This window comes from Haliotis rufescens, unplaced genomic scaffold (assembly GCF_023055435.1).
Source record: "Haliotis rufescens isolate VD_foot unplaced genomic scaffold, xgHalRufe1.0.p SCAF_10, whole genome shotgun sequence".
NCBI classification, from domain to species: Eukaryota; Metazoa; Mollusca; class Gastropoda; order Lepetellida; family Haliotidae; genus Haliotis; species Haliotis rufescens.
This window is the reverse complement of record NW_025963780.1, coordinates 22,445,924-22,460,129: the sequence shown is the minus strand read 5'-3', so window position 1 is coordinate 22,460,129 and position 14,206 is coordinate 22,445,924. Positions and strand designations below refer to the sequence as shown.

Below are 14,206 nucleotides of genomic sequence, written 5' to 3'. Positions count from 1 at the left end.
CAGACAGGGTAACAACAAGTACCATCTTATAAAGTCCTTTGGTATGACGCGGTCGGGGATCGAACCCCGGGCCTTCCGCTCTCCGGGCGGACGCTCTACCACTAGACCGCGGAGACGGTCCGTATACGTAATAGGTTAAGTCATGTTTAACCGCTTACTACTTACCCTGAGGACGAAGGGGTGGCCTTTGTTCATAGCGTTCTTTGCCGCATCGCATCCCATCTGGATACGACTGAGAATCTTGGGATAGGTCTGGTTGATTAACAGCACCCAGTTTCCTAGACAAAAACAGTTGTTTTTTTCTGAACTAGGACATGTGTAGGAAAGCATACTATATGTGAAACCCGATGATTGGTTGGTTTGTTGTTTAACGCCGCACTCAGCAATATTCCAGCTATATGACGGCGGTCTGTAAATAATCGATTCTGGACCAGACAATCCAGTGATTAATATCATGAGCATCGATCCACGCAATTGGGATCGATGACATGCATCAACCAAGACAGCAAGTCTCACCACCCGATTCGATGACATATTTTAATAACATTGAATGTATGATAGAAATCACAATCTGACACTTTGCATATAGACATTATTAGCCGAATGCATTTTGGTACTGTCTGCATCATTTTTTATTCCGTGTATATATCGACGAAGCGGAAACTGGGCTAATATTCTCTTTATCACATAATGTCATTCTTAGAATAAAGGATGTTTAAGACGTAACCTCGGTCAGTGATGTAGATTCAGAAACCGAGTATAACCACAATGTCTGAGTGACTGTTGTTTAACGCCGCACTCAGCATTGTTCCAGCAATATGACGGCGGTCTGTAAATAATCGAATCTGCACCAGACAATGCTGTGATTGACATCATGAGCATCGATCTACGCATTTGGGATACGATGACATGCAACAACCAAGTCAGCGAGGCTGACCACCCGATCCCGTTAGTCGCCTCTTGCGAGAAGCATAGTCGCCTTTTACGGCAAGCATGGGTTGTGCTGGAGACCTATTCTACCCCGGAATCTTCACCAGTAGATGACAGAATGGAGACATCCTAGACTGGATACGAAATTACAAGCAGGGTCAATGAAAAACTCACTGCACCTTCCTCCTTACGAAGACGATTCTTGCAAACAAACATAAGCTTTGAACTTTCTTTTCTCCATCTACCACTTACTGTCGTTGGGAAGGATGCCGCACCCGAACGAGGTGGAGCCGCATCCCATGCCGGAGTGCGACATGCACTGCAACACTAGGGGGCGCTTTATCAACTCTCGTTTGAATATCTCAATCTCCTCAACGGTCTCCATACGGTACACCCTGTGGAGTCAACACAATATGGCTGTAAGTACAGTAAACTACGGTTATAACGAGCACGGTTATAACGAACAAACGGATATAACGAACTAACTTTTTAGTCCCGACTATATGCTGTAGTTATGCTGTATATATGCTTATAACGAATTACGGTTATAACGAACTAAAATTAGTAGTCCCTTTGAGTTCGTTATAACCGTAGTTTACTGTATAGCCACAGTGATTGTGCCTGTATTACTTCTCTAACACTGTAAACAAGGTAAATATGTGGCACAATGCAAATTTCATTGATCAGGTTGTTCAACCAAAGTGCCAGTGTCAACAAACGGATAAGACGTTCTGTTTTGCGTATACAGTTTTGCCCACAGATAATGCACAGTGGCAAGTCTGTCTCACCACGAGATGATATATTCATGATAAATCAGTGCACGTACTGTGGAACTACATAACGTGTTATTACATGACTTGATAATGAAGTGTGGTCAGATCGTATAATGCTTGCTTTCATATTTAATGCCTGGCTATGAATGCCGTGACAACGAGCGTTGCATGACCGTGTTTGTACTTAACCGTTAACGAATATACAAGGTTGTGAAAGCAACCTTTTTTTTCCTTTTGTTGGAGGTGCACCTGTTTTCAGAAACATGATAGTTTATGCTCATGTTTATGTCCTGAGAGTGAATGTTATTTCAGCGCTATCACATCGGCCTATAAATAACCGTTGACTGAATGCATGATCCGCGCCATCAAGCTCATTCCCAGCACGTGACACCTTTGTTAAATCTTATTTAACATGGCTGCCGTCAGTGTTGGAGGACATACTGTTAAACCTGCGTAAGAGGGTGTGTGTGTGTGTGTGGGGGGGGGGGGGGGGGGGGGGGGGGGGGTTGGTTGGTTATGGGGGATGGGTGTGTGCTAGGGCCTTGATTAGGGATTAGGGAGATGCCCATTGCAGCTAGCTATGTTAGCTATGTGGGTATGGTGCCTACAAAGCTAGAAACTTAATGATGGCTAATCGGGATTCGATTCACGACCATATGCGTCTGACACAGCTAAGGTAGGCAACTCACAGTGAATTGCGGAGTCTTAGTCGACTGGTGACCACGAACTCACAAAAAAACATATGGTTTTAAACCAGAATGTATGACTGCGATGCAGTACAACTTCTTTCCGTAAAGTTTACGCTACAATTAATGTTACCACCGTGACACAATGACGTACCGTCTCTGGGGGATGACGTTGACAAGCCCCGCCGCAGACTCCACCCCTCCCCGTTTCTGGAATCTGTTGGGGGGCGTGGGGGTGACCAGACGAAACAGCACATACGGGTTGTTGATGACGTCCTCCAGACCCGCCAGGTAGAACGCCGTGGGGAACCCGTCCATCCTGAAACAGTGAGTGAGTGAGTGAGTGAGTGAGTGAGTGAGTGAGTGAGTGAGTGAGTGAGTGAGTGAGTGAGTAAGTGAGTATGGTTTTACGCCGCGTTTATTCCAGCAATATCACGGCGGGGGACACTAGAAATGGGTTTCACACATTTTACCCATGTCGGGAATCGAACCCGGGTCTTCGGCGTGACGAGCGAACGCTTTAACCACTAGGCTACCCGACCGCCCCCACTGAGCGAGTGAGTTACGTTTCACCCAAACACTTGGCGATGAAAGGCCTTAATATTTTTTTATATTTATGATCGAATATATTGGTGTTCGCTTGCACGACGATCTGACCCACAGTTTGTGTGTTTGTTTGTTGCTTAACACCATACTCAGCAATATACCATATATATGAAGGCGGTCTGTAAATAACCAAGTCTGGACCAGACAATCAAGTGGTTGACATCATGAGCATCGATCTTCGCATTTGAGATACGATGACATACGTCAACAAAGTCAGCGAGTCTGACCATCCGATCCCTTTGTCGCCTCTTACAAGGTAAATCGCCTGTTACGGCAATCATGGGTTGCCCAAGACCCATTCTAACCCACAGAGGATACTCGTGATAAGCGTCTTAGTGTAAAGGCCATATGTAGACATATTCAGAAAAGAAACTTCGCCGAAAGACACTGTAAACCAGATCGCACAGACAGGCAAATGACAGGATTGGGTATATTATGGCGATGTGCGATAAAGATGGTGAAACATGGTATGTTAAAACGCTGTAACTCCGAAAACCGTAACTTCTAGTGACATAATTCTGTATTCCGAGCTCAATAATACACATATTTGAGGAGAGTCTTGAAAAAATGGACACTTTACAAATAAAATATAAAGTGTATTGCATTTTGTCTTTTCAGGAAGGGTCAGGAAAGAAATGTGTAGGGTCCTTAGAAAATGACAAGTTATTTGGGGATGTCATTATTTTCAGTACATCAATAACTTCGTTTGCGTACCTTCGTAATATATAGGCAACTGCCTGTTCTAACCCGGCATCCACACGGAGGGGTATTGTATGTTAAAATATGGACAATTCTATTAGAGCTATTGGTTACCAAGGGTAACGTTTAACGTCACGCCTACATCGATATATAAACATATCATTTTTCTGCAAAATATTTGTGGTTAACATCTGAATTTAGCTCTAAACACTGTTTTTCCCGCTTGGGGATTCTCATATTGCCATTCGGCTTTTCCAGTGCATACTGGAGATTGCATCCTGTATATCAGACATAGTAATGTCATAGTCAAGTTCATTATCAATATCAGTAGTTGCATCAATGAGATTGTCAGTTATACCTGAAATGAAATCATTTACATGAACATAAAAATCAAGTGAGTTTGGATCATGGTTTGTTCCACTAAACATTTCTTTAAAATGTTCAATCCACACAAGTGGTGTAATGTTTATTAATTGTGATTTTGTTTTTGGTCTCAATAACGACCAAAAAAGTTTCACATTATTAGATTGGAGTGATTGTTCCAGTTTGTTTACAAACACATGTGTCGAGACAGCTGACTTGCGCGAGCAGAGTTCCTTGTAGTGTTTACGTGCAGAAATGTAGGTCAGCCGGTCGCATGCCTCGTTGCTTGCATGAAATGCACGCAGCAATTGACGAGCTGTCAATCTTGCCAGCAAACATTCCTCATCGAACCAGTCACAATGTTTTTGTCCAATTCTAGCTCCGTTACACGGTTTTCTAAATTTAACACAGCAATTTTCAAGAGTGTTCTGAAAACAGTTAAAAGCATTATCTACATCATTGTTAATGATTTGAGTACCCTTGTACTGATTAGTATTGATATTACTACATGCACTTGTTGCGCAACATGTTTGAATGTTTGAATACATATATTGCATAATGGGCCTGTGGCCTGACTTACTGAAATAAACCACTACTATTGCCATTCGGCTACATCTATGGACTCAAGATTTGACGATCTCAACGTGCCTAAATGTTAATATATCGTTACTATGATTACATCAGAAGTTCATATACACAATAGTTAAATAAAACCTCATTAGCTCGAAATCCTAGGCACCATTAACACAAACATCGAGACTTCCGTAGTTCGAGATGAGCGGAGTGGGATCCGATCCGATCCCCATAGCGCTCGTGGCGTAAACATCGTTACAGTCTGTGCAACACTGTAGAGTTACGGCAGTCGTAGCTCTTCGAACGCTTTAATAGTGGATTGGGCCCCTGGATCGGGCCGGTTATTCTTATTGGAACACTAATATTACACCGTTACAACGATACTAAGTTAAAGGGGTTCGAAATAACGAGCGTTCACTGCATTTCGTAATAACCGACAAGGTATCCCATGAAGGTAGTCGCATCTATGGCACCGACCATACGAAATAAAAAGTGTTTAGAAAAACATATAATTTTGTTCACTGGACATGCTGGATGTTCTGAAATATGTTGTAAAAAAACCTCAAAAATAATCGTCTGATTTTAGTAAAATATATTGTATTTCGTGAAACAGCGCCCGAACAAGATTCTCTTACACAAATCCGATTGATAAAAACGGTAGTTATACCGTGGATCAATCTTTATTGTTCTGGATGATAGAATCTCATCGTTACCAACATCTATAGGGCATTCAACTGTCGCCTCATTATAGCGTTATTCGATAACCAACAGAGGCTTCACAATAGTACCCCGCTCTTCCGACAAACAAACACATACTAAACTATGTACTGGAAACAACTGTGGAATGCCGCTTTGTAAACGTCTGACTAACGTCAATACACACCACGAGGTGATGTCAACACTTGATTGGCTTGTTGGTAAATCAATTTCAAGTATCATAAACGATTCACTGACATCACGATATTGTATGACTGGTTTGAAGTGTGTCAAATAAAATAGAAAAGTATTTTGAATACCTCTAAATCTAAACAGATGTTATTGTGATTAATACGTGTTGTAAGTTAGCTTCAGTGTGAAGCTGGTAGGGGTGGCGGGAGCGGGGGTTGTGGGTTTGTGTATATGAGGGTGTTTTGGTAGGTGGGGCTGGTTTCTTTTCGGTTTCAGACAGAATAGTTAGTGAGTGAGTTGGGTTTAACGCTGTATTCTAGTTAACAGTAATCTAGTTATATTGCAGCGTGTCAGCTTAATGTGGGAGGAAAGCCCGAAGTGATGCATGTCTGAGAGGTTTACGACTTCGGTGAAACCCACGAGCACGGGTATGGTGCTGACAAACCTGGAAACATAATCGGGGCGAACCGGGATTCAAACCCACAATCATAGGTTTCTGGCGTGCCCAAGGGACGCAACTCTGCACAGAGAATCTCTCAGACAGAACAGTTTGTCTTCAGTCGGTGCTCCCCTGTAGGTGGTAGACACCCAATAATTTTTTTTTCGAGCATCATATTTATCAAAGATTATCAAATGGTCGGTACCTTAGTAACGTATCCATGGCTATATCTACCTGGTACATGTTAGAGACTCGTCACTTTCACAAATACACCATATAGACAAATGAGTCAACTCCGCTGTAACTTATAAACATTGCGACCCAATTGCGTGGACCGATGCTCATGATGTCAGTCAATGGTTTGTTGGGCCCAGACTCTATTATATACAGACCAACGTCATATAGCTGGAATATTGCTCAGTTCGGCGTTAAACAACAAACAAACAAATAAATATTGCGAAACATGCATATGAACTTGTTTATGGCCTATCTCCTGTCTGGCATGTCGAATAAGAATGTTTTGTTTGTTTGTTTGTTGTTTAACGCCGCACTCAGCAGTATTCCAGCTATATGACGGCGGTCTGTAAATAATCAAGTCTGGACCAGCAGTCCAGTGATTGACATCATGAAGATCGATCCACGCAATTGGGATCGATGACATACATCAACCAAGTCAGCGAGCCTGACCACCCGATCCCGTTAGTCGCCTCTTACGACAAGCATAGTCGCCTTTTACGGCAAGCATTGATTACTGAAGACCTATTCTACCCCGGATCATCACGGGTCGAATAAGAATGTGATACCTTTGTCTTATCTGAAACAGACAGTATCAAAACGAGCAATTTGTTTTGTTTTTGCTATCTACTGTTCAGCTTCAGCAAACACATCCTGATATCTAAGCCAGGTCTCTAGCTCGGCTCCTAAGGTAAAGATGTCACAAGGGCTACAGGCATGCGAGTGAGTTCTGACATCTTACTCAAGTGTTACTAAACGAGATTGATAGGGTGACAAGCAGACTGTCATAGGAATGTTTGACAAAACAAATTCACAGCTGTTGATTTTTGAATAACATTGTGACAATTATTTATAATACATTTAAAACGAATGGTTTGCAAAACTATTTAAATTAATTTAAATGATTTGGAATGAACATGCAAGTGCGAAATAAACATGTACTTCGGGTTATCATTTTGTTTGTTTGGTATATTTGTTGTTTATTGCTGAACTAAGCAATATTCCAGCGATATGACCATAGACCGCCGCCGTGGTCTAATGTTAGAGCGTCCTCCCGGCCGCGTCATACAAAAAGACGTTAAAAGATGGTACTTGTTGTCTGGCGCTCGGCATTAAGGGGCTAAGACAAGGACTGGTCGGCTCGGAGTCAGTATACTGTGTCTGAGTGGGGTATTCATGTTAAACTGCGGCATGGTATCTCAGTGTGCTAGCACTATAAATCGGCATCAGTCCGGACTAGTACAAGCAGCCACACACACACATACACGTGCATGCACGTCGCTATATAAGTGCAATAATCTTGGACGCGACGTTAAACCCCATTTCACCTCACCTCACCTATATGACCATACAAACCAAGTGATTGAGATCATGAACATCGATCCACCCAACTGGGATACGAAAACATGCATCAACCAAGACAGCGAGCCTGACTCGACATCGTTAGTCGCCTCTTACGACAAGCATGGGTTGTTAAAGACCTGTTCCACCCCGGATCTTCACGGGGCACATCGGGTTATCAACATAGTCAACAGACCCGTTAGGATCCGGGTTAGAATAGGTCTTCAGCAACCCATGCTTGCCTTGAAAGGCGACTTTGCTTGTCGTGAGAGGCGACTAACGGGATCGGGTGGTCAGGCTCGCCGACTTGGTTGATATATAACTGGAATATTGCTGAGTGCGGCGTTAAACATGTTAAACAACAAACAAACACACAAACATAGTTACCATGAGCAGAGTACACCAACATAGAGTGTTGTTTATACTGGCATTTACATATATAGCATGTAAACAACATTTCCCCGAAACACAATATGTTGACTATTTCTGAAGGGTGGATGCACCCCTCTTCAATACTTGAAACTGCAATACTTCATATCACAAACGGACTAAATTTATGTTATCAGTTTTGAGATGGTCCCTCATGAGTTTATCTTCAGCCTGTACACATGTGACGTCACGTTAAGTCAGTCCTGATTGTTTACTCTGCTGTATCAACAGCAAGGGTTGGTTCGTGGCAAGTTTATTCCCAACGGTGTCACGTGACTCCCACTCCAGATAAAACTACCATGCCGCCATGACGGCTGTTGCTATTCGAATATTTATTACAACATTTAGGAGTACCGCTATATCTTCTACATGCACCTTTACTTCAGTTGGTTTAACCATACACATAATTCACACATTGCTTTTTCAACATGAAACCTCAAAGGCAAATGCTAATGTTTAGCTGTCACATTTGTGTAATATTAATCATGCTTAGTGACGACGAAACAGCAAACAATCAGAATATGGTCTCTGGCCCGTGAAGCTCCGGGTAGAATAGGTCTTCAGCAACCCATGCTTGTCGAAAAAGGCGACTATGCTTGTCGAAAGTGGCGATAAACGCGATCGGGTGGTCAGGCTCACTGACTTGGTTGATGCATGTCATCGATCACAATTCTGGAATGTTGCTGACTGCCGCGTTAAACAACAAACAACCACAACAACAACAAAAACAACAGCTGAGCAAACACATGTAACTTTGTTCAACATGTTCAAAGTTTAAGGTTTTTGTCGTATGACGTATATTGCATCTGATAAATGTACTCTAGTGCAGTTTTATGTGTGCTGCACGTGTGTCCCGTGCTGCACGCGTGTCCTATGCAGCACTTGGTATTTGACTGTTTTAACGAAGACAGATAACTCGTGATATTACAAAAAGGACTGCCGCACGAAGAACCTTGTCTCGGGTCTTAGTGGACATTTCTTTTATTTATAGAACTTTCAAATGAAAGAAAGTTTAAATTCACCATGTGCCAAAGATAATGGTGCAAATAAAGGTCAGTGATTTCATGTAGCAATAGATATACAATATGCATACACTAGTTTCTGAATGTATATTCAATAACACGTGGTGATCAGCTAAAACCATTGTTCTGTCTGCGAAAAGACATCCCAGGAACCATGGTAACGTTACAGACAATATGATATAGTTATCTAGTCATAATCGACAAAGATGTCTCAATAATAAATGAATACTATCACGCAGGGCCAAAGTTATAAAGACACAGTTTGTATTCTCATAGCATACACGAAAACGCTAAAGCTTAATCAATACAATGAGTGAGTGAGTTTGATTTTACGCCGCTCTTAGCAATATTCCAGCAATATCACGGCGGGGGACAACAGAAATGGGTTTCACACATTGTACCCATGTCGGGAATCGAACCCGGGTCTTCGGCGTGACGAGCGAACGCTTTAACCTCTAGACTACCCGACCACCCCCTTAATCAATACAAATAACATTTATCAATGAATAGCAACTTGACCACATCCTACATTATGCCCTCTTAGTCTTCTTGGCGTGGGTATGAGATCGTGTTCAATGTCCTTCATAGGATAACGATTTATTTAATTGTTCAACTTGAAATCCTGTGAGACGAATTATAGGACAGTTTGGAAGAAGAGCAGATCAGTATAAAATTACACCAGCTTATAACGCCTATTAATGGATTGTATTTGTCAATGGCCTTAAATTAGAGTACCTATTACGTTATTAATACCAGTCTTCCTTTGAGACGCCCCCTGACCTTGGTCAAAGACACGTGAGGTTGGTGACCCAAGGTGAGACATGACCCGTGGTCTTATTGTCATTGTCTTACGTCACTGGGGTAAGACGATTACATTCGGACATGAGGTAATCCGGCGCTTCAGGCGTGGACGGTGTTGAACAATTTGTAAAGACTTGAAAAGAACTATTTTTACCTCTAAGATAATGGTGTATTTGCGGAATGTAGGAATGAGTGACGTTTGGGCTATAATCACGACAGTGATAATTGATTATATGCTCAACATCACAAGTTCCCGTGACACTAATATTTTAGTGTATTTTTCAAACAAGTAAAGTTTGGTTTTCAATATTGTAGTACATGTATGGAATCAAGTCACAAAAGACGCAACTGCTACAGAAAAGCATGTATTCCATGCAAAAGTTGACTTTTATGCAAGCACCATGCATTTCACTACCCAAGAATGGGTATAAAAACATGTGCGTTAACGGGATTCCATATGCATTGTTTGGCATCGTGCTGACAACAACCACTCAGAAAAACAACAAAATTACGCAATTATTCAACATTACGAAATGCCACGCCTGCCCGAAAATGAGCGTCTGCGAGCCATTGGTATGCTTGAAGCAGGATCGAGTCAACGTGATGTTGCAAGACAATTTAACGTCCACAGAAACACCATTTGATGTTTATGGCAACGTTGGCAACAGACGAATGCAGTCAGAGACCATCCTCAGAGTGGCAGGCCACGCGTAACCAAGAATCGACAAGAAAACCGGATTCGAATAACACACCTACGGAATCGATTCCAGCCAGCAACAGTGACTGCAAGAAGCATCCCTGGCCTTCGACGAATATCTTCACAAACCGTACTTCGTCGCCTCAGATGTGCAGGGATTGTCGCCAGAAGACCCGCCAGACGTCCCATTTTGACAGGAAACCACCGTCAAGCACGTCTACAGTGGTGCAGTCAGCGTCTACACTGGACGGCCATGCTGTGGGGACAAGTTCTATTCACTCTTTTCATCTCAGCCACAGCGATGGACGGGGTGTACCGACGTCGAGGTGAGCGGCAAATTAAACCATTTGAACACTTACAGGAGTCTTATCTGTTGCAAACCGAAATTGTTTCAGATTTGTTAAAAGACATAACTTTGCATTAAATCTTATTCAATATCACAGGAACTTTTGTTGTTCAGTATATACGAGTGAGTATGGTTTTACGCCGCTCTTAGCAATATTCCTGCAATATCACGGCGGGGGACACCAGAAATGGGCTTCACAATTTGTACCCATGTCGGGAATCGAACCCGGGTGCTCGACGTGGATTATATGTGAACCAGAGGTGGAGTATATATAGGAGTTACAGATCAGACAAATGTATACATGGTAAAAGAAACATAAACATGACATAGTTTACGAGTTACCACTTACTTTTTGAAACTGACAATTGACTCACTTGCAGAGCGTGTGAGTGTGCTTTGCCTGGGTGAATGAAAGAATGTTTGTTTGTTGTTTAACGCCACACACGGCAATATTCCTGCTTTTTGACGTCAGTCAGTAAATAATCGAGCCTGGACAAGACAATCCAGTGGTTGACATCATGAGCATGATCTGCGCAATTGGCATCAACCAAGTCCACCTGTCCATCTGATCGCGTCAGTCGTCTCTCACGACAACCATGGGATGGTGAAGTCCAATTCTCGCCCAGATCTTCACGGGCGAGTGAATAAATGAGTTAGAAATTACATGTAACCGTGACAAGAATATTTTACAACTTTTCCATACTCATCCAAATAAAAATCATGCATAACATGCATAAGATATAATAGTGACTATGCACCGAGACGATGGTTCTGCTAGAAGAATTCGTAATCGATGAATATTTCTTTCCGGTAAACCATATCGATTACAACAGTATTTTCATGACACCACTATCAATGGCTTTAAGAATCACATTGAAGCGAGGCCTTGAGTTTCTTAAGATATCCAACAAATAATCACTCTATATATTGGGTACACATACATACATACATGTATGCATCCATCCATCCATTCTAGTCGATGGCATTGGCACTGGTATTTAATTCAATCATGCTCCTTCTCTACGCAAACAATGGTACGTGTATACAAGCATGTTATCCAGGCCTGACGATTAGACTAAAGTGAGGTTGAGTTTGTTTGTTTGTCTATTTCCAGTCTACGTCTAGACGTATAATGCGTGTCTAGGGGGATAGCATATGTTATGCATACCACTGTCTAACTGATAATGAATTAAACAAAATTACATAAGAGTTTGAAAAATAACGTCGGTTTGGAATGACTAGAATGAAACTTGTCAGGACTGTTAATTCAATAAACTTACTTAGTGTTCACGTGATGAAGGGGCAAGAAGCAGACCTGAAATGTCTTTACGAACAGTAAAGATGTTGTTATTAATAAAAGGTGCCTTGGCTTCACATCTTCCAACTTCTAAATGTCCATCAAAGACTTGATATGACTGCCAACTGATCGAGCCTTGTCCCCTACACGAATGTATTTCAGATACATGTCAATTCCGATTGCTGTCACGCGCGTCATAAAACTGACATAGCGTTGATGAAACGAAGCGTGACAGCTGAACATACCTGTGTCTGAACTACGTGACTGCAGCAGTGTATGATATTGATTTCAGACAACTGTGTCAGAGTGGTGCAGTACAAACAGACATGTTATTACAACGTACATGTCGTCCCCTATATGGTTATATATGTACTGATGTACATGCTAATGTTTTAAACAATAATATGTTGAGTTCGTATATAACAGTTTATATACATCTTATATTTTACATCTTTTTATAACCCCATTTCCAACTAACGACAATAAAATATTATGGCAAAGATTTTCATGAAATATGTTTGAAGGCATAACATTGCGGTAACACTCTGCTACATTAATGTGAATAGTTTGTATGCATGTTAGACAATATATAGTCTTGGAAATGAACATATTTTACAAAATAACAGTTGTTAATTATCTTAATAAAAATATAATAAAGTGGAGCCCAGAGACTCTTCATTTTCATATTTTCCTGATACTTCAGTAATCTAGACATGCTAAACATTATAGACTTGCATGGGCTGTATTGGATATATTTGTATCAGGGTGTGTATGACAGACAATGTGTATAGACGAAGGTGTGGGTTGAAGAAGGTATTATGGTACAGTCGTGCCTCGTTTATACGGACACTTGCGTCATTTCACAATTCGTCCGTATAAACTGTATTGCTGTTTTGCGATTGTGAAATGACTAATCACATTGAAAATGCCGATGACAAAACTTACACACATTTACACTGTTTTGTTTAATTGTCTAATGTAATTACGGAATACGCCAAATATTGAATTAATATGAGGCTACGTCGAAATCTTTACCATTGAATAAGATTCTTCTAAATATTTATCCGCCTTCGAGAATGAAATCCACGTGCAGACATGACATAAGCATTGATAAGCATGATATTGATAACGTTTTTGATTGTGACGACAGCAAAAGTATAGTGAAGGAAATGTTTGCTCGTTTTAGCGACAGCGGTTAACATGTCTGGGTACAGACTACATTTAACCAGCGTTCATGCCTCACTAACTAAACTGTAGCGTTGTTGAACACGGGACACACAGTCTATCACAACCACAACACCGGCATGCTATCGCGGCGACAAATATTTGAATTTCGCCTATCAACAATACAGCTCTTCACAGACATGACATGCGCGCACAGAAAATCTCAAGATGCTATGAATTTCGGGAATAATCTCAAATCTATCCTTCAATATGTTTGAATTAACGGCTAATCCTCTTGTAAAATACACGCACCAAAATAGCCCGTGTTTCAATCTACCAGTACACTGTCATTGTCGGCCATGATGGCGACCCTCACTGAAACACGATTATAAACTCACCTGTTGTTGTCGGCGAAGAACAAAGACACAGGTAGGTATATATGACGATGAAAACGTGAAATTCAGATGAAGGTATCCTTAAAATATCCACTCAGCCACCAGGTAGGGAAATCGCCGCCATATTTGTTGTCTCTCTCAGTCTGCTGCAATTAGGTCATATATCGGAATAACATTCCTACCTGTCCCGTCAGCCTAATCGGTGTAAAGGTAAAATGGTACTCGTGAAATAACATGCATGGATACAAAATATCACAGCTATCTTTTTACCGCATTGTAGTCAGTTTGAATTAAATAATATTTCCCACGTCTACCATTTTAAAATCCAATACTTTAGTTTGGTAAATGAACATTTAATATTGTCAATTAAATTAATTATTACGACTATAAATTCAGGTAGATAACTTTGTGGCGGATCAAATCACAAAGGTGTATTAATAGAACAGGACACCGGTCTACACATATCACACACATTGCATTGAAAGGATATTTACTGAGTCACCTGCGTAGGTGTGTAACGCTC

At 41.4% G+C, this 14,206-nt stretch overlaps 1 protein-coding gene across 1 annotated transcript in view; it reads right to left on the bottom strand.

Annotated features, from left to right (window-relative positions):
• LOC124130888 overlaps positions 1–13,873 on the bottom strand; it is a 37,842-nt gene extending 23,969 nt beyond the window's left edge. Inside the window, exons 1-4 of the mRNA XM_046493938.2 lie at positions 13,687–13,873; positions 2,544–2,708; positions 1,183–1,325; positions 166–278 (exon numbers count right to left, since the gene is read on the bottom strand). Of these exons, the coding sequence (XP_046349894.2) occupies positions 166–278; positions 1,183–1,325; positions 2,544–2,707 (420 nt within the window). The 5' untranslated portion in view covers position 2,708; positions 13,687–13,873. The remainder of the gene's footprint in view (positions 1–165; positions 279–1,182; positions 1,326–2,543; positions 2,709–13,686) is intronic.
• Positions 13,874–14,206: the final 333 nt, after the last annotated feature.